This window comes from Leucoraja erinacea, chromosome 1, assembly GCF_028641065.1.
Source record: "Leucoraja erinacea ecotype New England chromosome 1, Leri_hhj_1, whole genome shotgun sequence".
NCBI classification, from domain to species: Eukaryota; Metazoa; Chordata; class Chondrichthyes; order Rajiformes; family Rajidae; genus Leucoraja; species Leucoraja erinaceus.
The window spans coordinates 107,839,239-107,866,088 of NC_073377.1; the positions used below are offsets into that span (position 1 = coordinate 107,839,239).

General features: G+C 43.8%; 1 protein-coding gene across 24 annotated transcripts in view; it reads left to right on the plus strand.

Moving 5' to 3' along the window:
* LOC129700367 (calcium/calmodulin-dependent protein kinase type II delta chain) overlaps positions 1–26,850 on the plus strand; it is a 269,343-nt gene that overhangs the window by 120,444 nt on the left and 122,049 nt on the right. For all 24 annotated transcript variants that reach the window (XM_055640802.1, XM_055640857.1, XM_055640819.1 and 21 more), the window contains exon 4: positions 22,023–22,077. In XM_055640802.1, coding sequence (XP_055496777.1) covers positions 22,023–22,077 — 55 coding nt within the window. The remainder of the gene's footprint in view (positions 1–22,022; positions 22,078–26,850) is intronic.

Consider the following 26,850-nt stretch of genomic DNA (forward strand, 5'->3'; position numbering starts at 1 on the left):
CAACCCACCAGCCGTGAATGAGTGAGCTGCCAGTACAAGAATCCATTGGGCCCACAATGTCCATACTAGCCCACTGGTATGGACATTGTGCCCAGTCCCTACTGCCCACAACACCTATACTAGCGCTCCAGAAAGCCCCTCCCCCCCCACCCCCCCTGGCCACCAATGTTGGAATTGGTAGAGAGGTGGAATATTTCGTTGGGGGACCAGCCCTCCCATGTGATGCTGGGACCCAACGGGTCCCACTTAGTCTAGTACACAATAGAATTTAACACAAACATCCACCACAGCATTCTTCACTGTGGTGGAAGGTAACAAAGTTTGGTCAGTCCTCCTCCTTTGTTCACCCAATGTCGGAGCCATATCCTCTCTGTAGTCGGTGCTACGAACGGCCGGATGTACAGGCCTTTTCGTCGGGATGATCTAAACTCCGACGTCGGGACGGACAAATGCACTCCGCAGCTTGGAGGTCCCGACCGGCACTTTCCTACCGGAGACCGTGGCTTCTGGATGTTATAGGCAGGAGGCCGGCGGTCGGAGCTCTTCTCCAGCCATCCCCGGCGAGAGATCCCAGGCTCCGGATGGGAAGTCCACGCCACGCCAGCAGCTAGAAGCTCAGCAGACCGTGGCTAAAGGATGTTACAGGCTGCAGGCCGGCAGTCAGAGCTCTTCTCTGGCGATCCCCGGCGAGGGATCCCAGGCTCCGGATGGTAACTCCACCCCACGCCCATGGCTAGAAGCTCCGCAGACCACAGCCCCACGATGTGAATGTCACCAGGCCAGCGATCGGAGCACTCCCGGAAAGGGTTCGCCCGCTCCGCGATGGAAAGCACGCTGAGCCTGCTGCCGGTGCTCCGGGCCACACTCCAGGAAAGGCCGCTCCAATCTATGGTGTTAGGCCGCCAGGGAGGCGGCATGCAAAAAGTCACCTCTCCGTCGAGGAGACGACCATAAGCTGTTCCCCCCCTTTCCCCTCCCCACCACCCCCCACACAAGACACACCAAGTGATACCCAAACTAACATTAGACTGATAAAAAAACACAAAAAAGTCGAAACAACTACACCAAGAGCAGGGCAGCCGATTCGCAGTGCCCCCACAGACCTTGAGTTTTTTAATCCTTAAAAAAACTCAGATTTGTGAGACTTGATTTCCCTTGCTCAAAACCATGCATACTCGAGTATGTCCTTTCAAGTGAAAATAAATCATGTCCCTCAGAGTCTTCAACAATTTCCCTACAACTGTTGCAAGGCTCAGCAGCCTGTAGTGTCCAGGCTAATCCCCACTGCTCTTTTAGAAGGAGGAGATAACATTTGCTATCCTCTCGTCATCTGGTACCTCACCAGAGGCTAATAAGGATGTAAAAAGTCTCAGTTCCAGCCCCAGCAAACTTCTCTCTGTGTCGCTTAACATCCTTGGATAGATCCCGTCGGGCTCTAAGGATTTATCCGTCCTAATATGCTCCAGTATATCTGGCACTTTGTTTTTCTTGATACGCACATGCTCCAGAATATTAGCAACTTTATCCCTTAACTTTCCACTCTTCATGTCCCTCGATCTTGACGGGATAGCTGAGAAAATTGATTAAGACAAAATGGTAAACCTTGTTTACATGTGCTTTTGATAAGGTCCCATGTGGTCGGACGTCTCGAAGGTTAAGACACAAGGGATCCATGCATGTTAGCAAACAGTTTCCAATACTGATTAGCAGTAATACAAATAATTTAGTACATCTAATTGAGACTAAATACAGAGTAGTTAATTTTTCTGTGTGTACCGTATGTATTCTCTTGTGACTGCCTGCCATTGCCACATTTTGATCTCTTGGTGGTTACAGCCAATCTGCTGGATGTTCGCTCCTTAAAGATCCCTTGAAGTTGAAGATGGTTTTAAAGAGTATCATGAACTGGTTTACTAGCTTGCGGAAATTTTAACTACTTTTGAGGTATCTCTCTATTTTAATTTGGTTGATCAAATTAATTGTTACGGGAACCAGTGTAAAGAAAATACTGTGGATGGCCAGTCTGAAGAAGGGTTTTGGCCCGAAACGTTGCCTATTTCCTTCGCTCCATAGATGCTGCTGCACCCGCTGAGTTTCTCCGGCTTTTTTGTGTACCTAAAGAAAATACTGCTTGGGCTTTAAAGGGTGTGAGGGGATCCCAAGTGTGACGGAGGTTTTGTTTAAGTAGAAGATTTTGTTTAAGTAGAAGTTTTGGTTAAGTAGAAGTAGGGACAGAAGTTTAGGGGTAACATGAGGGGGAACTTCTTTACTCAGAGAGTAGTAGCGTGGAATGAGCTTCCAGTGGAAGTGGTGGAGGCAGGTTCGATTTTATAATTTAAAAATAAATTGGATAGATATATGGACGGGAAAGGAATGGAGGGTTATGGTCTGAGTGCAGGTAGATGGGACTAGGGGAAAATAAGTGTTCGGCACGGACTTGAAGGGCCGAGATGGCCTATTTCCGTGCTGTAATTGTTATATGGTTATAAGATATGTTTTTTAATCTACCCTGTGCCCCGTGTGATATGGTACTTTTGTATCAAACAGGTATAGAATGAGATTTAATTCTCCAGGTGAAAGGTAAGACTGAAAGACATGCTTTAAAATATGCAGGTTCTTTTGATCGTTGAAAGTGAAAGAGATAACATACTTCAACAATTTGCTTGTGCTTGTACTTGATTAACCCCTGTCAAAGTAGAAAGAAGGGAGCTGCTTGTGGAATCTAACAATATTAACAACTATGCCGGCATGATTGTAACATGGCAGTGATTGATGCATGCAAAGTGACAGATTGCTTACCTATCCACTTGTCAGCATTAAAAAAAAATCTACTTGTTCTTGCTGTATTGTGCACACATCAAGGTGGAATGGTCAGAATCGGATTAATTAGGTTGTAGTGCAGCAATCAATTATTTGAAATTAAAAAAATATTTATTAGTGCAATCTTGGAGATTTGTATATTATCAATTGCCAAAATAAGGGGTCTTTTTAATGTATTTATTTGCTTAAAAATAAGCATGAGCAAGTAAGCTTTATTATTTTCTTTTAACTTGAGTGACAGTTTAATTTCTTCATTACTAATCATTGCTTTATTTAGATAAGATGGATGTTTCTTGGTGAGAATGCATTCAAAGGCATTATTTAACATCTTGTCATTAGACAGAATTGCAAGGATTTGGAAATAAAATGGAGAATCAGATTGGAATGATATGTTTGACTTATCTGAAAAGATTAAGACGTGCACATGGATTTCAGATGGTACAAAAATATCTGTAGACAATGTTCATGCACACCTCTTGCATCCTTCTTCACTGTTCCTTAAAATAGCACAGCTGCCAACGTGCCTTCAAAACAATAAGTGATGGGCTGTTTGTTGTACTTGCCTCCAGTTTGGGTTATTCTAAGCCTGTTTTGCACTGCGTGATAAGCTCAAGTCGTAGTGTTTGCCTTTGGAAGGCACTCATCTAATTCATTTGTTCTTCTGCTGGTTGATATATTTTACAGAATCATGGATCTTAAAGAGAATATTAACCCTCCCTGATGTACTGGACAGTGGAAGGGCACTAGTTTTTTTATTTTATTAAAAGGAAATCCACCGTAAACACACCTAATTCAAATTTAATTGATCTGTAATCAGGAAAAGCAGAGGATTAGAGGTTAGGTGAGTATTCAATCGCAAGTGGAGGTGCTGATAAATATAGTATGTTACTGAGGTTATGCATTTGAGGTTTCAGCAACCATCCAGATTTCTTGGAATGTAGGAAACCTGGCTGCCACGAACCACTGAGTTCACCAGTTAAGAGCTTGACTATTTCTGCTTTTGGGAAAGAAATATAAATGCTCTTCTCTTCTGGCTGTTTTGAAATACTGTCTGTCTCTTTGATGACCCTCGGACCATCCTTGATCGGACTTTGCTCGTTTTACGTTGCACTAAACGTTATTCCCTTATCATGTATCTATACACTGTAAAGGATAGATTGTAATCATGGATTGTATTTCTGCTCACCGGCTGTACGCAACAAAAAGCTTTTCACTGTACCTCGGTACACGCAGGGCTGCCAACTCACACGCATTGAGCGTGAGAATCACGCATTTCGCCCAGTTCTCACGCTCTCATGGTGATCACATATTTCTCACGCTATGTCGTGAGAAATTCTGTGATCAACGAGAATTTCAAAACTAATATCAACTGCATGTGCCGCGGCGGAGGGAGGGATGGAAGCAGAAGCAGCGGCGAGGACAGATGCAGATGGGGAGCCGGGGCTGGCGAGTGTTTGCCGGGCTGGCGAGTCGTTCACTGCAGCTCCGGCCATGGAGAAGCCTCAGTGCAAGAGTCCAGGGCCGTTGGAGGCGTCGGAAGCATTGCACCTCTGTGCTGAATTCGCCCTATGTGCCAAATTCGCCCTGGTGACCGGCATGGACCAGGCTGTGGCTCGGTGCATCCTGGAGGACAACCAATGGCTGCTGGAAGTAGGTACCAAGCACTAGGTAGAAGCGGTAAAAGATAGTGGCCTTCAAATGGGGGTGGTTGGAGAAAGCATCCTGCTTGCCCGCTAGATTTTCACTTACTGTAACTGCAGGAAAAATGTTCCCGATGTTGGGGGAGTTTAGAACCAGGGGTCACAGTTTAAGAATAAGGGGTAGGCCATTTAGGACTGAGATGAGGACAAACTTTCTACACCCAGAGAGTTGTGAATCTGTGGAGTTATCTGCCACAGAAGGCAGTGGAGGCCAATTCACTGGATGTTTTCAAGTGAGAGTAACATTTAGCTCTTGGTGCAAGTGAAATCAAGGGATATGGGGGAAAAACAGGAAAGGGGTACTGATTTTAGATGAACAGCCATGATCATATGGAATGGCAGTGCTGGCTAGAAGGGCCGAATTGTCTATTCCTGCATCTATTTTCTATGTTTCTATGCTTGAGTATATGGCAATAAAACTCGACCACTTGATTTTGAAGCATTCATGCATGGTGGAGGTATAATGTAGTCATAGAGTGATACAGTGTGAAAACAGGCCCTTCGGCGCAACTTGCCCACACCCGCCAACATGCCCCAGCCACACTACCTGCTTTTGGTCCATATCCCTCCAAACCTGTCCTACCCATGTATCAGTCTAACTGTTTCTTAAATGTTGGAATAGTCCCTGCCTCAACTACCTCCTCTGGCAGCTTGTTCCATACACCCACCACCCTTTGTGTGGAAAAAGTTACCCCTTTATAAAGTTACTCTTAAAAATACTTCAAACAAAAAACATTGAAATCATACTTCTACAATGCACTAAAACATGATTAATACATCAATTTTCAAAAAGTCCGTACTGTGGGAGGGGGTTCACCCTCTTGCCACAACCTCCCCCCACTCGGTTGCTCCACTCCCTTGTCAGGTACCCCCAAGGCCAGTGATCAGTGATCGCTCAGCCCCCCCCCCACTTTCAAAAACACTCCGCGGCCCCTGGTTCAGACGGAGAGCACTGCGAGATGTGAGCGGGGGACTGAGGCCAGTTGTCCATGATGTCTGGATCCCAATGCTCAGCGCTTCATGTTTCGGAGTTGGCTAATATTATTGATTTGTAATTAGCCTGATTTGTAATTAGTTGATAAAACCTCAATTTATTAATCCGGAGTATCCAGGGGGATGGTATAAGTGTAATATTAAAATGACATGCAAGGTGTCAGGCTGTCTGTTACAACATACAGCCCCGATAACCCATTATTTCCTTCAGTTAAATATTGGGAAGGTAGCACTATTGTCATTTGCTACTCAATTATTATGTTTGTTTACCTCACTCGCTATTTCTAACCCCCCCCCCCCCCCCCCCAAATTCCTTTGATAGGTTGAATAAAAATGTCCCCAATCTCGTTGTTTTATTAATTGAACATGTAGATGAACATCCTCAAGGAGTGTAATCAGATGGAAACTGATTCAGATGCGATGTTTAAGAGCTTGTTCAAAGAAGGGGCATATTTTAAAGGAGTGACAGAGATACTTGCAGGGGAATGTGTGAGGAGATTATTATTTGTCTTTTGTTTTAGCTTGAACCAGGACATCTGAAAATTCAAAGTTTAATACAATAATTGTGCTGATACTGACTCCAACCAACCACGTAATGAATATCATCCATTCCGGAGGTTTTATTTTTCTGATGCCATTTAAACTTCACCTGGATTTCTATCATTTTAATGTAAAAGTAATTGGGAATGGGGAGCATTGGAACAAAAATTTGCCCTCGGTACATATTAACTGTAATATAATAATGTATGCATGTAGGTAAGTGCAATCAAAACAAAGATCTTTTTATCATTCTGAAGAAGGGCTTCGGCCCGAAACGTTACCTATTTCCTTCGCTCCATAGATGCTGCTGCACCCGCTGAGTTTCCCCAGCATTTTTGTGTACCCTATCTTTTTATCATTGTTGTGTTATGAATACCACATAAAATATTATGTACTCTCAAGATCACATTAAATAGAATATTATTGCTTAAATATTTAGTTATTGGACTTTGCATTTTGGATAAGTCCCAGCTAAGAGGAAGACAGCAAAATACTGAAAATATTGGGGGTGAAAATGACTTTGAGATAGTTTGTTAGGAAGATGAAGGAAATGGTAACAGAATACTTATACAGCTGAGTGAGTATAATTTTATGGAAGAGAAATTGTGTTCAACCAATTGATCACTTCTTTGACAAAGTAACTGGTATGTTAGATAACAAGGAAGCCAATGGATGTAGCAAATTTTGTCCGTGAGGTGCCCCATAAAAGATCACCACATTAGATAAGCACCTGTGGACTTGAACGTAATAGGTTAAGTCCGGGGGTCAGATATGGGCTTTATGTGTGGGCCAGATATATTGTCAGCGCAGAGGGACTAGGAACAAGGCCAAGTGTTCATCCAGAGTCAAGGTCTGGAATAGTACTTGGTGTGCAGTCAAAGCTGGGACAATGGTAGTGTTCAACATTGGAAACCTAAGCAGGTAAGCAGCTATGATCAGGGTAGAATAGGGGGGCAGGTGTAAGGCTGGACCCAGGTTCAGGAATTAGAGAAGATATGCAACTGTAGTCAGGGTCAGGAGTAGTACCAGGTGTGCAGTGAGACCCAGGTTGGTCAACAGAGGTCAACAGAGGGGGGGGGGGGGGGGGGGGGGGAGAGAAGGGGGGGGGAAGAGAGAAGGGGGGGAAGAGAGAAGGGGGGGAAGAGAGAATGGGGGGGGAAGAGAAAGGGGGGGGAACAGAGGGGGGGAGGGGAGGGGAGAGGGAGGGGACTGATTGAGGCACACCACTTCCTGGTTTTATAGTCGCTCCAGCTCCCTCCAGCAGGGGCAGCAGAGAGAATGGGGAATGTTGTAAAAACATTAATATCTCTGTCAATTTTCATCGACGGGAAAAATCCTCGGCACACACGCGGCGGAGGGGGGCTCTGAGCGAGGTGGCCAAAAATGACGGCCGTAGGTGGCGGCGTACTCTCGGAAACCGCAGCACAGAAAGCCGAAACCGGTCAAGAACAGAATTTTAGTAATATAGATATACTAAGATCATTCATGTGCTGCACCTGTTGATCGGAGCCTGGTTCTACTGAGGAATGTAATTAGGAATGTAATTTAGCCTAACCTTATTCATAGCTCATCCAATTTAAAGCATAAATATTGCATTCAAGTGTAAGGTAAAAGACTCGTTATCGTATGCACCAGATTGCATGATTTCAAGCTGAAAAATGCAAAAGCTCCGTACCAATGGGAGGTGGGACACCTCCCTCCCACAACCTCCCCCCACCTCGGTCACTACGCTCCTTCAGACTTGGTCTCTCGCAATTTCTCACTCCCAACTCTCGCCCAATGTTGGCAGCCCTGGTACACATGACAATAAACAAAACTGAACTCAACTCAACTAAGATAAACTACAATTTTTTTCCCTCCCCACGATGTCCTGCAGTTTCCAAAGTTTATCCCTTATTGCTTATCTACTGACATCACACTGGTGTCCATTCCCTTTCCCCTTATTCCTCTGTTAATAGTTTGATTTTCACGACCCAGTTCCTGCATTCTGCAATTCTGTCAATGGTACTTTGCTATGCTTCTTCTCTCACCTTTTTAAAGATGTCATTGTGTTCTGCATTTATTTTTAACTTCCATTGACGTATTGTGATACAATCCACAGAATATGTTTTTTTCAAATACAACAAAGGCTTGTGATACATATATAGAATGACAATGATGGACAAAGCAGGAAGAAAAAGATAAAGTTGTGCATGCAGCATGACTGAAAAAAATCTGCATGTATATGATTGGTGCAGAAGCTGGTGGTAAAATGTCAGTTGTATTTTTAATAGTAATTTTATTTCAAAATTGTTTTGTGTCCTGCTTGTTAAGATGGTGCTAACTACCATCCATCAATCGGTTATCGTACGTGTATTAAAGTGGGATCACGGTCCTTCCATACATTTACAGAACGTATCTATGAGACTAAATACACAGTTGAATATTGCATGGATTCATTGACAAAGGTATAAGTTGAGCGAAAATTTGAAATTTGTGTTTCATTAAATTATATCAAAATTTAGTCACTAAAAAAAAAGTTGTTCGGCACAGACTTGTAGGGCCGAGATGGCCTGTTTCCGTGCTGTAATTGTTATATGGTTATATGGTTAACTTCAAATAGCCCTTGCTTTCCCACTCTCCATCCCCTCCCCTTCCCAGTTCTCCCACCAGTCTTAGTCTCCGACTACATTCCATCTCTGTCCCGCCCACTCCCCTGACATCAGTCTAAGGAAGGGTCTCGACCCATTCCTTCTCTCCAGAGATGCTGCCCGTCCCGCTGAGTTACTCCAGCATTTTAAACCTTCGATTTAAACCAGCATCTGCAGTTCTTTCCTATTAGTTATCTACAATAATTGTTTCAAAACAATATTCAGCCTTTCAGTGAAACCTTACTTTTGAAAGAACCGGGAATATATCCTACTTAGCCTGGACGTTGCTGTAAAATATCTGGATTATTTTCTCATTAATCTGAGCAATGTTTTCCTGGCATTGTCACTGTATAATAAAAGCAAATTATTGTCTCAGCAAACTTATTACATTATTTTCTTCATGGTAATTGAAACATGATAAAACAGAGAACAAATCACAAGTACATTATTTAATTATTCACATATTATAGCTGGTCTTTGTGACTTCCATCCAGTTCAGTTTGGGAATCAAAGTACTGTGAAGCCATACCTCTCATTGCTCTCCTCTATTCCCCATGGCACTGGTAGACTGTTCCCTTTCACTATTTGGTTTTGCAGATGTCTCGGATGGAGTACCATTATTAGTCCCTGTCCTTTACTCGTTATTTGCTGTATTTCACCATTTGCTGTGTAAGTTTGATATCTGGCTGTGGCACAGAATATTGCTTGAGAATTTGTGGTGGGAGGAGAATTGTTGACTTCCTGAAGATGGGCCACAATGTTATGCTCCACAGTGCCATCTCGTGAACGGATAGCCAATGGTGCACCTGTCTGCTGTGAGCTAGAAAATACACCCCATTTTTCTATCCTCTAGGCCCATAACGGGTCCAGGCAGACTGCCATCTAGTTGTCTGCTGTTTAAATTTGCCATGTGCTCCTGGAAATGATTCTCTACTCAGCCTGAACAGTATTCCATTGCTTAAGGAGACACGGTGGCGCAGCGGTAGTGTTGCTGCCTTACAGCAAATGCAGCACCAGAAACCCGGTTTCGATCCTGACTACGGGTGCTTTTTGTACGTTCTCCCCATGACCTGCGTGGGTTTTCTCTGAGATCTTCAGTTTCCTTCCACACTACAAAGACGTACTGGTTTGTGGATTAATTGGCTTGGTAAATGTAAAAATTGTCCCTAGTGGGTGTTGGGGTGTGAATATGCGGGGATCGATGGTCAGAGCAGACCCGGTTTTGCCGAAGGGCCTGTTTCCGCGCTGTATCTCTAAACTAAACTAAACCTGTGGACATGGCAATGGTTGAATTTTACAGATGGAGGCAAGATCCTAGTGAGTGAGGTTTAAGTGCTGTGGCTCTTAGTACTCACTGTTCTCCATTACTCTATTACCTTTTGGTGTCATTCGTGGAGCGCTTAGCATGCATGACCAGGGACTCTGACCATCCATCTGTGTACTGAGTGCTCCTTCATGGTTCTGCAATTGGTGCGTATTAGAGTTACCTGCCATCTGGTGCCAGAAATGCAAAGAGGAAGCTTTATGTTTTGTGCAGCTCGGCAATTTGGATGAAAAATATATGTCGTAAATTTGTATTATGATTGCAATCAGAATATGTGGCGCCTTCTTGATATGTGGCAACAAATATTCATTGTTCATAAAGGAGCAAATTTTGCATGTCTGACAGTTTCTGGGGACGATCGTGTTCTTTGTCCAATGATCCATTTGATGCAATGGAGGAGAGCTGAGATTAAAAAGCAGTCCTGGGTCCTTTACTAATGTAGGATTTGAGTGGGACCTTCTACCATGAGTCTTTTACTTATCTTTGATCCTTTTGTTTACTCAGACCAGCCAACTGATGTCTCTGATTTTCCCTACGATTCCAGTTCTCCAATTTCCCCTTGTTGTTCGGAAGGATTTAAACTAGAATGGCAAGGGGGTGGGAACCAGTGCAGCACGTCAGCCAATGGAAGGGTCAATGAGAAAGTGGAGCTTATAATAAGAAAGTCTGAAAGGAAGGACAGGCCTGGAAGAGATTCACAAATTATCGTGGCTATCCCTCGAGGCCGAGGATGAGGTCTATGGTCCGTTGTTTTTATGGATTCTCAGGTGGCTTATGATTCCAATTCTGGCTTTGAAAGTTCTTCGGCATTCAGGACCGGTAATTCCAAATGGCAGATTGACCTTTGGTTGTTGCTGCCTCTCTTTCCGTCTTCTAATTCTGCAAATCTGTTGGTTTTGAAGGTTGCTGTTCCTTCTTAGATGATGGTTTGCCAGAGTTTCCTGTCCTTGGCATTGGTTTCCAAATTGTCAATGTCGATTTCACATTTCTTCATGTTGGCTTTTAAGTTGTCTTTGTTACGTTTGCCTTCTATAGAAACATAGAAAATCGGTGCATAGATAATTTGTGAATCTCTTCCAGGCCTGTCCTTCCTTTCAGACATTCTTATTATGCTCCACTTTCCCATTCGGCCCTTCGAGCCTGCACCGCCATTCAATATGATCATGGCTGATCATCCAACTCAGTATCCCGTACCTGCCTTCTCTCCATACCCCCTGATCCCTTTAGCCACAAGGGCCACATCAAACTCCCTCTTAAATATAGCCAATGAACTGGCCTCAACTACCTTCTGTGGCAGAGAATTCCACAGATTCACCACTCTGTGTGTAAAAAATGATTTTCTCATCTCGGTCCTAAAAGACTTCCCTCTTATCCTTACACTGTCACCCCGAGTTCTAGACTTCCCCAACATCGGGAACAATCTTCCTGCATCTAGCCTGTCCAACCCCTTAAGAATTGTGTAAGTTTCTATAAGTTCCCCCCTCAATCTTCTTAAATTCTAGCGAGTACAAACCGAGTCTATCCAGTCTTTCTTCATATGAAAGTCCTGCCATCCCAGGAATCAGTCTGGTGAACCTTCTCTGGATTCCCTCTAAGGCAAGAATGTCTTTCCTCAGATTAGGAGACGAAAACTGTACGCAATACGCTGGGAATAGATGGTTTGCTTTGGTAGACGCTCGTATTCCATCCGCAGGGTGAGCAGAGTGTTTCCTAAATATAGCTGCTCAGACATGAGTATTGTTACCGAACAACTTTCCTGCTTCTGTCCAAAGTTGAGTGATTGAATCAAGTATTCCGTGCCGGCTCTTGACTAGGAGCTTCCAGCTATCATGTGGCCTGCTCCCTTCGCCCTTCCCCGATCGACGAAAGTCTTGAGAAGTTTTGTGCAACTCACAGAACGAAGATGCCTGTGCATGCATTTGTTTAACGTGTACTTGATGTTGCACTCCAAGAAGCACACGGTCCTTCACCAACCAATCAACTAATTTCAAAGGCAAGAGAACCAAGACGATTGCAGCTGATAGATCTGTTGCAGCCTTCATCCACCTTCACACCTTCAAGATAAGTTTGTCTGCCGGTCTGAACAAAATTTAGATTCGTGCAGTCATACATATAATAACAAAAACACACAATCAACACAAATTTAACATCCACCACAATGAGTTCACCAAACACCTCCTCACTGTGGTGGAAGGCAAAATCTTAAAGTCTCTGTCTCTTCCCTCTTTGTTCTCCCTCTGCGCCGAGGCGATCCAGGCTCCAGATGTTGTGACCCCACCAGGTGATGGTAAATCCCGCGGCTCAACCGTCCTCCGCGAACGGGCCGGTTCAAACTCCGCGGGTGGTCGCTGCCGCCGCCACAGCTCCGAGGCCGAGTCGGGTCTCCGTTGCCGCTGCTGCCGCTGCCACAGCTCCGAGGCCGAGTCGGGTCTCCGCTGCCGCTGCTGCGCCACAGGTTCCGGGGCCGAGTCGGGTCTCCGTTGCCGCTGCTGCCGCCGCCACAGCTCCGAGGCCTAGCTCCACCATTAGGCCTCGGCGCAGACGGAGACAAGGGACGGGTAATACGACTGAGTCGCATCCCCCGAAGGAAGAGACTCTGTTTCTCGCCACCCACACTGCACATACACAACTTAATAAAACAAATTAACTAAAACTCAAAGGGGCAAAAAGAAGTCGGGACTCCGCTGCCAGCTGCCAGCGCTACCACTTGGAGCTCCTTATGAGACCAAACAGCTCGCAAGCACCATTAGGACCTGGATGGCGGGTGACGGGAGAAGGGGAGAGTGCTCATACGACAGAAAAAAATGTCGCATCCCCCACCTGATTCAGAGGAGATGACTTGGAGGCCAAAGCATGTTTCTCCCACCCCACCCACACACATACACAAGTTAATAAAACAAAATTGACTAAAACATGACAAAGGAAGAAAAAGAAAGAAAACAAAACAGACGGACTGCAGGTGGGCCGCAGCTGTTAAGCCAGTGCTGCCATCTTGGAATGGGATCAGATGGGGCTTATGAGGAATATAAAACGAGTAGGAAAGAACTCGCAAGCAAATAGAAGGACCAAAAGGGGAGTCGGATTAAAGAAAATCCCAAGACTTTTTAAATGGATGTTAAAAATAAGAGGGTGACCAGGGAGAAGGTAGGAGTGCTCATATAAGAGTGCAAAGATAATAGAGGAAATCTATGCTCGGAGTCGTAGGATGTAGGTGAGGTACTAGGCGAGTACTTTGCACCTGTATTCATTGAGGAGATGGACTTGGAGGCCAGCGAGATCAGAATGGAGAATACAAAGATGCTAAAGCAGGTTGACATCAAGAAGGAGATGGCGCTAAAGGCTCTTGAAAAACATTAAGGTGGAAAAGTCCCCAGGGCTTGGTGAGATCTATCCCAATTTATTGAGAGGCAAGAGAGGAGATTGCGAGTGCCGTGACGAGGATCATTGTTTCTTCTCTAGCCACAGGCGGCACAGTGGATGAGTTGCTGCCTTTAGACGTCAGACACCCAGATTTGACCCCGACTATGGGTGCTGAGGTTTCGCCCACAGAGTGCTCTGGTGTCTTCGGGACACATTCCAAGTATGTGCAGGAGATCCCAGTAGGTTAATTGGTCCCGCTCTGTATATTCGAGCTGGGCTCAGTGCGGTACTCGGGGAGGCGGATTCCCTGTTTCAGGGAGACACAGCGGCTTTTGAGAATGGTGGGCATTCCAAAGTCTAAACTAAGTACACCTCCTACACTTGTCTCCCGCTGATCATCTCGCAGAGTGGCAACCCTATATTCTTCCTTCTGCATACATTAAGAAAACGAACGAGTGAAAATGCCGGGAGGGTGCAAACTCGCGACCTTGCAGATATGAGCCGAGCACTCTACCACTGCGCCAGCCGTTAAAATCTACGCTAAAAATCTTCCATTCCGAAAGCCGACAAATTCTGAATTACGAAAAGTGTCTGGTCCCAAGGCTTTCGGATAAAAGGTTGTGCACCTGTACTCCCATTTGAAAGATATGCGCTAATTAGAGATAGCTAACATGGTTATGCATGAGGCAGGTCATGTCTCACTAACTTGATTGAATTGTTTGAGGAGCTGACAAAGGAGATTGATGAAGGTAGCATGGTGGATGTTACATAGATGGATTTTAGTAAGGCTTTTGAAAAGTTCCCTCATAGTAGGCTGATCCGGAAGATTATTATGTATGGAATTCACCTTGACTTAGTCGGATTCAGAACTGGCTTATTCCTAGAAGATTTAGGGTTGTGGTTGAAGATAGATATTCTGGCTGGAGGTGTGTGACCAGTGGAGTTTCGCAGGGGTCTGTACTGGGGCCTCTGCTGTTTGTGATCTACATATATGACCTAGGCATAAATGGTGATGGATTTGTAATTGTGTAATTGTCTGATGACACCAAAATTGGAGGAGTTGCATACAATGAAACCCCTGTCCCACGGTGCGAGTCCACCCACGAGTTATCCCGAGTTAAAAACAAATCAAACTCGCGGTAATCACGTAGAATGAACGTAGCGGGAACGTCGGAACTCGTGGACGTAACATAGCGACTCGTAACGCTAACGGCAGGTACTTGGGAAACGTGTTACCTCGTGAAAAATTTTCAACGTGTTGAAAGGTTTCCACGAATCAAGTATACTCTTGAAGGAAAATGTTAAACTTTTAAACTCGTTGTAATACCGTAGTAGCCCGTGAGTTTACCGTAGTGACTCGTGAGTCTACCGTATTAACTTGTGGGCAATCTTAACTCGGCAGCTGGACAGAGAAAAAAAAGGTGAGTAAAAAAAGGTTCTTCAAGTCTGCCTGTCAGGAATGATCCCCTGATGCTGGAGACACCTGTGGAAATCTCACCGTGGCCTTTGGAATAGAATGACAAACAACCAGATTTCCAAGGGCAGGTCACTTCCCTTGTTTATGTGCCTTTCACATTACTGCTTCAGAGGTTTGATGTGCGGGGGGTGGGGAGTGAATGCATTCCTGTTTGCTCCCGTCCACCAAATAACTTCAGTCAAAGCTGAAACCTTGACGGAAAGTCTGTGATCATCTTTTCTCAAACCCTTTCCCCCGCTCGTGGTGCTTTCACACTGATTATAAAGACTGCAGGACTGTGACTGGGCCACAAGATTTGTTCTACATGAGGTTAATTGTGCCGCAGACCGAAGAATACCTGCCCGATGGCCCAACGGCGTCCTTTAATGAATAAAGATCAGAGGAAATCCAAACAAGGGCGAGAGATCTCAGATCACACCAACAAATAGTATCAAACGAACGGGTAATCGCATTAAATTCAAAGCATTTACAGCTCAGACTATTGGTACAATCCTCATAATATTTGTCGAATGGGCCCTCTGATATTAATATAAAGCATCTGTAAATAACCTTTAATTTTGAATCAAATAGAATAACCCCCTCTAGAAGTTCCTGATACTCCCCTTCTGCCCCAGTTCAAAGTGACTATGTCCTAAACAAGTCTCGTCCATTGAGTGACTACTTGCAAATCTTGCTTTTGCCACGAGGAAAAAAAAAGGTTCTCTTTTTCTTTCGTTGTGACAGGTCACATTCCGCCCCCTTTGTTGTGGGTTTGTTTAAGTAATCCCGCGCCTCCTTAATCTAACACCATTCTTAACACCATCGTTTTGTCTCTGGGTTTTCCAGATGAACAAATTTGTTGTGGCCCGCAGAGCGAACATGGTTACAAGAGGCTCTGCAAACTAGTGCGGACTGTGCGGGTAACAACTAAGATAGCGTTCATCTCACCAGTACGTGAAATGTGGTCATTCACTATCAATGCATAAGATTGAACATCCATTTGTTAATTTAATAAAAAAGATTCGGGTGATGATTCAAATCTAGAATATTAGTTTCCCAGCATCTCTGGAGAAAGGGAATAGGCGACATTTCGGGTCTGAACCTTTTTTCAGACTGAAGAGTTCCTACCCGAAAATTCAACCATTCCTTCTCTCCAGAGATGCTGCCTGGTCTGCTGAGTGACTCCAACATTTTGTGTTTATCTTTGGCATAGTCCAGCCTCTGCAGTTCCTTCCTACACAGTAGTTTCCCAATTTGACGAGGAAGCCGAAGAACCAAAACCCTGACTGTAAGAGGCAGGGAGCCATGATGCAGTTCTATGGGACTTTTGTTAGGCCGCATTTGAAGTATTGCATGCAATTCGGGTGAACCTATTACAGGAAAAATGTGGAGCATTTTTGAGAGGGCGCAGAGGAGGTTTAGAGGGATTAGAGGTTTTCAGCTACAAGGAGAGGTTGGATAGGCTTGGATTGTTTTCTCTGGAATGTTGGACGTTGAGGGGAGACTATAAATGTATATAAACATTATGAGAGGCATAGATAGGGTAAACAGTATGTCCATATGTTATTAATCAATGTGTTCAATAATAGCAACAAAAGTGTATGTAGTTACATTTTATTTGAGTAAAAATTCAGTGTTCCTGCTCTTGAACATCCATAAGATTGAAGTTGTTTGGTTCCTCAGGAAACATGGCAGCAAAAACTATTGTTTTCATTGCGGACTTTGACCATTGACCGAGCTGAAATTCTTTGCACTTGTTGCATAATAAATGGGAGTGCAATTTATTGTAGATAAGAATTGTTTCTGAGTTCATTAGTAGTGATCACTGTTAACAAAAGTAGCACTATTAAATTTGAGGCTTGCCTCCTATTTCCTGAAAAATAGTTTTCACTTGTCTGTTATCAGCAATTTATTTTTGTGGTTTGACAAGATTTTCAGTCCCTTGGCAAGATGGCATCATCTGGGTCTGATTGTAGCTTCCACGTTGCATTTCATCCTAAAGCTTAATTGTATTTACTTTGTTAACAAACAGTTACACATCTGATTTGCAACGTTTTGAACCAATTAATTCTTCACCTGGGTTTGACTCCCTAGGAGCACTTCTACTTAATCTGTTTTTCCAGGTTTCTTTTTTATTGTAATAACCAGCACAGCTCATTGCAGTTCGTGGGATAATTGAAATCCATTAACCTTCATGTAACTTACCTAGAAATGTTGTGCAGACCAGCACCATAAGTTCATAAGTGACAGGAGAAGCATTAGGCCATTCGGCCCATCAATTCTACGCCATTCAATCATGACTGATCTATCTCTCCCTCCTAACCCCATTTTCCTGCCTTCTCCCCATAACCCCTGACACCATCATCACTTCCCTCCCACTGAGAGAAGCAAAGCTTGCAACTCTGTAAAATATTGTTACTTAACTTAATGGTACAGGATACAAGATACATTTATTTGTCACATGTACCAATTGGTACAGTGAAATATGTGGTCACCATACATCCATCGGATAAAAAAGAACACAACATACGATAGACTCCAACATAAAACATCCCCACACAGCAGAATCAAAGTTTCCCCACTGTGAGGGAAGGCACCAAAATACAGTAATCTTCCCCTGATGTTCTTTGATGTTGTTCTTTGATGCTCACCCGTGGGGTGGGGCCTCCCGAACCCTCCGCAGTCGCCGCTACGGGTGGCCCGATGTTCAGGCCCTCTCGCCAGGATGGTGGAACTCCGACGTTGGAACGGGAGAACAACCTCAGCGGCTTGGAGCTCCGAATCGGCCACTTCCTACCGGAGTCCGCAGCTTCCGAAGTCCACAGGCCACGTTGTGCGGAGATTCACGCTGGCAGCCCTAGGCAAAGGGATCCCAGGACTCCGCGATGTTGAAGTCAGTGCCGCCCGCGCTGGAAGCTCTACGAACCACAGCTCTACGATGTTGAAGCAGCAGGCCCAACACTCCTGAGCTGAAAACGGCGATCCAGGTTGGCATCGCCCGCTCCGCGATGAATCCGGCTCTGCGCCGCTGCTGCTGAAGCTTTGGTCCGGGCCCCGCCAATCCAGTTGTTGGGCCATACATACTTCCTCTGGCAGCTTGTTGCATACACCCACCACCCTCTGTGTGAAAAGGTTGCCTATCAGCTTCCTATTCATTTTTTCACCTTTTCACCTTGAACCAATACACTTTTGTTCTTGGAGACGCAAGGCACTGCAGGTGATGGAATCTTGAGCAAAACAAAGTGCTGGAGTAACTCAGTAAGTCAGGCCTCATCTCTGGAGGATATGGACAGGTGCGATTCGGATCTGAACACTTCTTCAGACTTGGTCAAAGGGCGCCGACCCAAAATCTCACCGATCCATGGCTCCCATGGATGTTGCCTGACCTATTGAGTTACTCCAGCGCTTTGTGTTTCCTGTTAGTTCTTGATTCTCCTACCCTGGGAAAAGATTATTATTTATTTTTTTTGCTTCATTGTTTTATACACCTCTATAAGATCGCCCCTTATTCTCCCGCGCTCGAAGGAATAAAGTTTGAGTCTGCCCAATCTCTCCCTATAGCTCAGGTCCTCGCACGGCGTCGGGCGGTGACGTAATCGCGCAATGCCACGCCGGGCGGTGACGTCATCACGCAACATCATGCCAGCGGTGACGTCATCACGCAACGCCATGCGCTAGGCGTACGCCATCAAGACGCTGCATACGACCGCAATGCGCCTGCGTGCCGACAGGCCGTTGGCGCGCAAAGATTTTGGCCACTGTCAGAATTTCGGCGCCCCAAGCGATGTCGGGACCAGCCCCACACAACTCCGCGCTTCTAAGTGGGACCGGCCCCGAGCGGCCATATGGTGCCCGTACACCTCAAGCGACCACGAGGTTGCGTAATTTGCGAGCCAAGGTCGCGTAAGTGGGACAGGCCCTAAATAGTCCACCAGTACTTAAGAAATGCAGATTTAAAAGTAGTTTGTGTGATTAAGATGTACAGAGAAACCTGGTATCAAGGGTCAGACATTTGTGTGATTACTCTTTGGACTTACAATAAATCAAGAGTATACTCCACACCTGGTTTGCTTCCATTAAAGAATTGCCAGCGACTTTATTTTTGCATGACCTCTCACTGCCTTTTGCATAATTACTAGCAGGGATGAGCTCTTTAGCCAAACTAGCACTTGCATTCCAGGCAGCCCATCTTGCTTCTGTGGCACTGCAGTTAATTCACAGTAGTATTGTGCTCATAATAGAGGCACTTTTGGCCTTTATTTCCACTGCAGCTGCAATGTTTATAAATTAAATGCACGCTGCAAGTTCCACTATCTGATCATGATGGCACATGCAGGTCAAATCTATGAATTCATATAGAAATAAATTCAAAATAGAACTCGCTTTTGTCAAAATACAAGGCCTGTGCTCTGGCATTATGATCACCTGCGTCACAAAAGAACTGCATGCAAAGTCTTCTTGCATATCAAGTAGACAAAACAGCGTAGTATTAACAGACCCAGGTGAACCTTCAATCATCAAAGCCCATTAAAGTGCAGCAACTCCTCTGATTGGTGCTGAACAATTAAATACCTATTGGGAGGATGATTCTTAATGAACATTGCGATTCTCAATATCTGCAGTTGAGTGCACCTGAGCAATTGACAATTTTGAGGCGTTTGCTTTCATCTTTAGTTTAAAACGTTGTGATAATTTTTTGACTTCTGAAATACGCCCATCATAAATCCCAAGCTTCAGACAATTTCTAAACCATGAGAATTCAATTCAAGAGAGCCATTTATTCTTTGTGTGTGTGCGTTCCATTCCAGAGAATCCTCACATTGCTGCCCTTCCCCTTGATTGCTCATGTTTTAAATCATCTCCTGGCCTTTACACAGCAAACTGAAATGATGTATTTTGTTTCCATTTAGGTCTGAGTTTCAAAAAAGAAAAAAGAATGTCAGCGCATCTAATAACACGGGTATAAAAATTGTAGCAAATTAATAAAACTGCTCAATAGACACAGGAAGCAGTGAAGATATAAGCGGTGCTGGCTCGAAGGGCTGAATGGCCTACTCCTGCACCTATTGTCTATTGTCTAAGATGTGTAAAATGTGATTAACAACTTTTACAAACATGATACAAATGAATGAAAGATGCAAAAAGCAACAATGATCATGGAAAGGTGGAGCCCACAATGATCCATTGTTGGCTGAGGAGGAAGGTGATAATGACTGATATAAACAGTAAAACTCAGCTGCACAATAGTGAAACTAGTACGATGACTAGGGTGGGGAAGGAACGGAGAGAAAGAGGATACAAGGGTTACTTGAAGTTAGAGAAACACATATTCATATCATCAGGTTGTAATCTGCCCAAGCAAAATATGAGATGCTGTTCCTCCAATTTGCGTTTTGGCCTTGCTCTGCCAATGAAGGAGGCCTAGGACACAAAGGTCAATATAGACAATAGGTGCAGGAGTAGGCCATTCGGCCCTTCGAGCCAGCTGATCATCCCCAATCAGTACCCCGTTCCTGCCTTCTCTCCATATCCCCTGACTCCGTGATGTTAAACATAGTGAAATACTGTAAAAGTTCACTGCGTATAGTGAAGTGTGCATGATTTTAATTGGAGAATTAATTTCTCAAACAGTGCACCATAAAGAAGACACTAAAATGCCATTGAATGACCAAGATGAGCCATATTCGGGGATCAGAATTGATCAGATTTGATGGGGTATCTTGCTCATCAAGGTCCCCCTCCCGTACTTTATGCCTATAAATCAGCCTACACACACTTTTTAAGAATGGAACCCTGGGAACTGCCAGTTGATGTATATACACCGTAACTGAGTACATTTTCGGTGACAAAATAGCGAGCTAGTTGTGTCCCTTTCTTACAGAGCTAGAGAAAAGTGTTCAAACCTCACCTCGGATGCCGTCTGTGTGGAGTTTATATGGTTCATTGTGACTGTGTGGGTTTCCTCCAAATGCACCGTTTCTTCCCTCGTCCCAAAGGGATGTGGACTTATCGGTTGGAGATGTCAGCATCTGGAATCTTGTGCAAAAAAAAACCAAAGTGCTGGCTGAATCCAAAAATAGGCTGCCATAAATTCCCACTTGTTTGAGTGATATAATCTGGGGGCGTTTATAAAGATGTGAGGTGAGTAAAACATAAATTGGACTCTTGTTGGATAGGGTAAATGGATTCATGACACAATAAACAATAAAGGGCTGAATAGCTTGGGGCAGCACAGTGGCGCCACGGTAGATTTACCACCTTACAGTGCCAGAGAGCCGAGTTCAGTCCTGACCTTGGGTGCTCCCTGTGGCAGCGTGGCTTTTTCTCCCATGTTGCAGAGACCTGCAGGTTTGTGGTTTGGTTGGTTGGCTGCTGCGGGTTGTGGGGGTTCTGTGGCATTGCTGGTTCTATCCTGCACACTGATTTGTCCCTCGTGTGTGGGGTGGAGCTGATGTTCCAGTGGGGGACACGCGGTCATAGGGCGCCTGGGGTCAGTGTCTGGTCTCTGGTGCTGTGGGGCAGTGGTTTACGAGGTTCATGGAGTTCCGGAGGCCAGTTGGGCTGCAGGTCTCCACGCCTTTGCGGTGGGGAGGAGGGGGTGAGAGGAGCCATTTTGGTAGTCCTATCCTACACACTGTGAATTGTCCCTAGGATAGAACGAGTGTGCGGGTGTTCGCAGGTAAGCACGGACTCGGTGTTTCCATGCTGTGTCTCTAAACTAAACTAAGCAACAATGCTTCAAAAACACTATCCAAATGTGTAGTTCTCAGAATTATTGAAAATGTTTTTAATTGTACAGTAGTAAGGACAGTTGAAGAACCAGAGAATCAATGTACAGCACCTGTATCTCTAAAACTAAACTAAACCAAGAATTGCGCCATTCACTTAGTAGTCATTCTGTGAAACAACAAATTCGGTCTACAACAGATTCGAACCGTCCGCTATGACTGAAATCCGTTATAAAGAGGTCCATTATTGCGAGGGTTTGTTGTATTCTCCTTCCAAGTTTTTGTATGTAACATAGAAACATAAAAAATAGGTGCAGGGGTAGGCTATTCGGCCCTTCGAGCCTGCACCACCATTCAATGTATGCTTGTATGTCCTAAAATGTGCAATGTTTTTGAAAGGAATAATAAAATAGTTGCCATCGTTTCAATTGTAAACAAGTAAATAATTCAGTCTTTTTTTTCTTTTTTCAGTCCGGCTCCATGACAGCATATCTGAAGAAGGGTACCATTATCTAGTGTTTGATCTGTAAGTACTTTTCCTCATTCAGCAGTTATTATTCTTTCACTCTTTGCAGTCAGGTGAAATCAATTTTATTTCATTACTTGCCCTAGTGGTGAACATTTAGGATTTGTGCTAGTATTGTTTGTAACTTGTTTGGGGGGGGGGGGGGGGGGGGGGGGGTGTGGGGGGGGGGGGGGGGGGGGGGGGGGGGGGTGACAAGCACACAGCCCCATTGTCAGCTACATATAGGTACAGCAAGCAGTTTGGAAGGCAAATAGTATGCTGCCCACAAGGATTGGTAACATGAGTAAAATTATCTTATTGCAATTTTTTAATGTTTTGGTGAGATAGTACCTGGATTATTTAGCATAAAAGTCTATACTCTTTGTAAGAAAGGATATACGCATGACAGAGGGACTGCAACAGAGATGTGCTGGGTTGATTGGAGATGGGAGGAGGCCATCTTGTTTTATTTGTGCACAATGTTGTGTAGATAACATCAAACAACTTAATTTGTGTTATAGAAATTTCTAGAAACGTGCAGCAAGTTACTCAGCATCTGTGAAAAGAGAAGCTGAGTGAATGGTTCAGGTTGAAGATCCTTCATCAGAACTTCAACCTGAAATGTTAATTTTGTGTCTCATTCCACCGAAATTGGATAACGTTTTTCCTCCCTTGATTACGGAGTTTGGGTGAGCTCCTAAACATAGCAATGAGCAGCAAACTGCATTCCAGGATGCCTGGAGTGATTCTGAAGCTTGGAAGCTGAGAGAGACGCTAAATATGACCTGCCAGAGAAAAGCAGGCAAAGCACATATGTATGAGGTTGCATTTTAGATTGCAAGAGGCATGTACGTGAGGATGCAGAATGGGGATTAAGATTTGTGATTCGTTCAGGTGTCAGAGGTTATGGGGGGAAGGCAGGAGAATGGGGTTAGGAGGCAGAGATAGATCAGTCATAATTGAATGGCGGTGTAGACTTGATTAGACTTGATTAGGTCATGCCTAATTCGACTCCTATTTCTTATGACCATATAAGTGTTTCTTTTAAATAGTAAAGTTTCAAGAGAAACAAGATTAATGAAACCTTTTTGTTTCTATGAGCAGAGTACTGTCATCATTTAGACCAAGTGAGATTGTAAATTTCATGGCAAGTGGACCTTGTGTGTTTTGCACCACATTTGGGAAATGTTGTGCTGCAGGAAAAAAAACCATGCAACTTCCCTGTCCCACTTAGGAAACCTGAACGGAAACCTCTGGAGACTTTGCGCCCCACCAAGGTTTCCGTGCGGTTCCCGGAGGTTGCAGGTGGTTGCCAGAGGTTGCAGGTAGTGGAAGCAGGTAGGGAGACTGACAAAAACCTCCGGGAACTGCACGGAAATCTTGGGTGGGGCGCTAAGTTTCCTTTAAGGCGGAGTCTCCAGACGTTTCCGTTCAGGTTTCCTAAGTGGGACAGGGGCCTAAGAATGTTGCAGTGATGTCCAGAGTGAGATTTTCTATTTGGCACAATTGGGTGAAAAAATTGTTGAGCTAATTCTTAAACAGATACATTTTGTTGGGATTTCATTAAGGAAATTCTCTATCTGCATCCCAGCAATTTTCATCATACATAGATGTCGAATTTATCATTAAAAAGTTTACAAACTGCATGCCGTCATGCTGGTTGTTACAATCTTTCATTGATGGTATATCAAAACTTATAAGTGCATTGTAACACATATAAATATCAGAATACATTGAAGAAGTTAATGTACACATTTAATTATCACTTTGAAAAAGGCAGTTCCGTAGACTCCAGCATCTGCAGCCTCTTGTATCTGGATTTTATCATTTGTTTTGTTGAACTGGTTACTTAAATCAAAATGTTTATGTTTGAAGAAAGAAACAATGAAGGGGTGTGTCTTGTAGGGGGTATATGCATCGTTGATTGTAAAGTTGCATCATTGGTTTCCAAATATCATTGTCAGAACAACATAAGCAAAACCTCAAATGAAAACTTGGGAATTTCTAATATAGAAGGATTTGCATGTATAAAGCAAGTTTCATAACTTTACAAAGTGCTGTTGAACAATTGAAGTAATTTTAATTAAAATAATATATTTGTTGGCAACAAATGTTCACACAGTAAGACTCACAGAAAGCAATGAGGTAATGACCAGAAGAATCCTTTTGTTCATTCTGGATGAGCTGCTCCCCTGGGTTGAGTTGATACAAAGTTAATACATGACAAAACGAGACAATTGGAAGGCAAATGGTGCAGACAAGATATGTGCAATAACTCCTCCAGAATTACTGCAGGACTGGTTTATGCTCGATGTAGTTTCAGATTTGTTTATACAAAACTATTTTACAAATTGGCTGGACCAGACCCGACCTAATTTACAAAATGTCTTCACTGGTGTCCATGCTGGCATTGTACTTTGGTGGCAGCAATTCTACTATTTGAAACATATTGAATCTGCCCAGGTATTTGTCTTTGTATTGACCTTTATATTCCTACCACCAGCTTGTTTCCTGGCAATAAATGAACATTGCATAGCAACCCGAGTACATGCTGATTCACTGGCATCGTGCCACTGAATACAAGTGGCTCTGCTACCATAAAACTTGCTGTGTCCCTTTTATTTACTAACTAAATCAATACTACTAAAGGAAAAATGTCAATTGGAGAAAGCCCAAAGCTGACAGGACTCCAAGGGATTTGCCATCTGGTATCAAACTGTCTGTCAGTATTGTACAGGACAGTATAACATCATTCAGGCAGTCCACTAAATTGAGTTCCTGCTGAGGTTTAGTCACTCAGCAGCTGATGAGCTAAAAAGCATCATCTGACAGGCTGTGCTCTACCTTACCTTTAATTCCTGTCAGGTTAATTTAAAAACATCTCAAATCATTTGAGAGCTGAATTTTATTTCACTGACTAAAGGTTTAGGGAAGTAACCCCTCCTGAAATAAAGTGAGTTCAATTACAATTGCACAAATCAGCTGTTAACAACTTTCAGAATGTGTGCTTTGATATGGTTATCAAAAATAACATGTTTACAGTTGGGCATAATTTGTCATTTCTATACCTCCAAATCAGCTGACAACTTGTAAAGCCACATCTTGATGCTGGAGATGTTGGAAATATTAAATATGTGCACCGTTGTCACCATTTTGAAATCTCATAATGAAGACTGAAGAAGTTCATTGCAGAACTCCATGAATTTGATGAGGAGGTTGTATGATGGGATTGATTACACGATACACAAAAATGAAGGGCTTGAAAACAGATCTTGTGTGCTATAACTCCTCTTTATGTTGGGTTCTTACTTTTTTAATGATACTTATGAATATGTGGGTGAAATATTGTAGCACTTTGTACCCAAGTTTGCAACCTACCCTAAAACTTGTTTCTAAGATAGCGCTGATGATGACCGAGATTATTTCATTTGATTATTTCCAGAAATTGCTTTAAATAAATAATGGGTTGTCAATCGAAAAGCGAAGAATACGCCTTAGTTTTCCATAAAATGCTTTATTTTACCTTAAAATCGTCCACGTGGGTTATGTATAAAGCATTTGACATTCCTAGATAACACGCCGGCCACAAATGTTCCATCATTATCCATTTAGCTTTCTATAAGCTGCCTGGGGCTGAAGGTTTGCCTGTGTAATGGTCTTCTGCTTTATCACTTTTTCCTTTTGAATGTTTGTAGTTAAAAAGCAAAATGAACTGCATCCAAAAGTAAACATGCAAGGTAGCAGGCTTTCATCAATTCCAATGATTTGTGTGAACACTCGATTGCCCATTTTGTTACGCAAGGTGTAAACTGCAACAGTGTATCCGATGGAGGACCTTAAGGAGAAAATATAGGCAAATATGACCTTATTTAATTTTAATAATTTGTGGACAAGATTTTCATTTGAACTAATCTGGTACCTGAGGCAAATGAGATTGAGATTGTATTGTAAACATATTTTGTAGATTTAAGAATAAGAATAATAGATTTTATAGATGTCGGTTAAAGTGCCAGAAACAGTGCATTAACGTGCAAAAATTGCCTCTCCATTAAAATCGGCTGTTGAATGTCAAATTAATTGAAATCAGCATATCAAACATTAGATGGCCTCATTGTCCCAAGGAATTGTCCCCTCCGCTTTCAAAACGGCTGCTGTTACACCAATCTTAATGAAACCTGGTCTTGATCCCTCTCTCTCATTAACTACCGCCCAATCTCAAACGTCCCCTTTCTTTAAAAAACCCTGGAGCGTATCGTTGCGTCGCAACTTCATTCCCACCTCCTTGCATATAACCTACTTGAACCCCTCCAATCTGGCTTTCGCCCCCTCCATAGCACAGAAACTGCTCTCCTCAAAGTCCTCAACGACCTCCTCACCTCTGCTGACACCGCCACTTCAACCTGGACTTCCACTGTTACGCTGACGACACCCAGATCTACCTCGGCACCAAATCCCCCCACAACCCCTCCCTCTCCCATATCAACTCCTGTTTGTCAGCTATAAAAACCTGGATGTAACATAATTTCCTCAAACTCAACAGCGATAAGACAGAATTCCTCCTCATAGGCTCCAAAGCCACACTCAGCAAAATCAATAACCCCACTCTCACCATCGACGGCACCACTGTTTCCCCATCTCCCTAGGCCCGCAACCTTGGCGTGATCTTTGATTCCACCCTCTCCCTTGAGCCTCACATCCGCCATGTCATTAAAACCTCTTTCTTTCATCTCCGCAACATCGCCAAACTCAGACCCTCTCTCACACCTCCCGCTGCTGAAAGACTCATCCATGCCT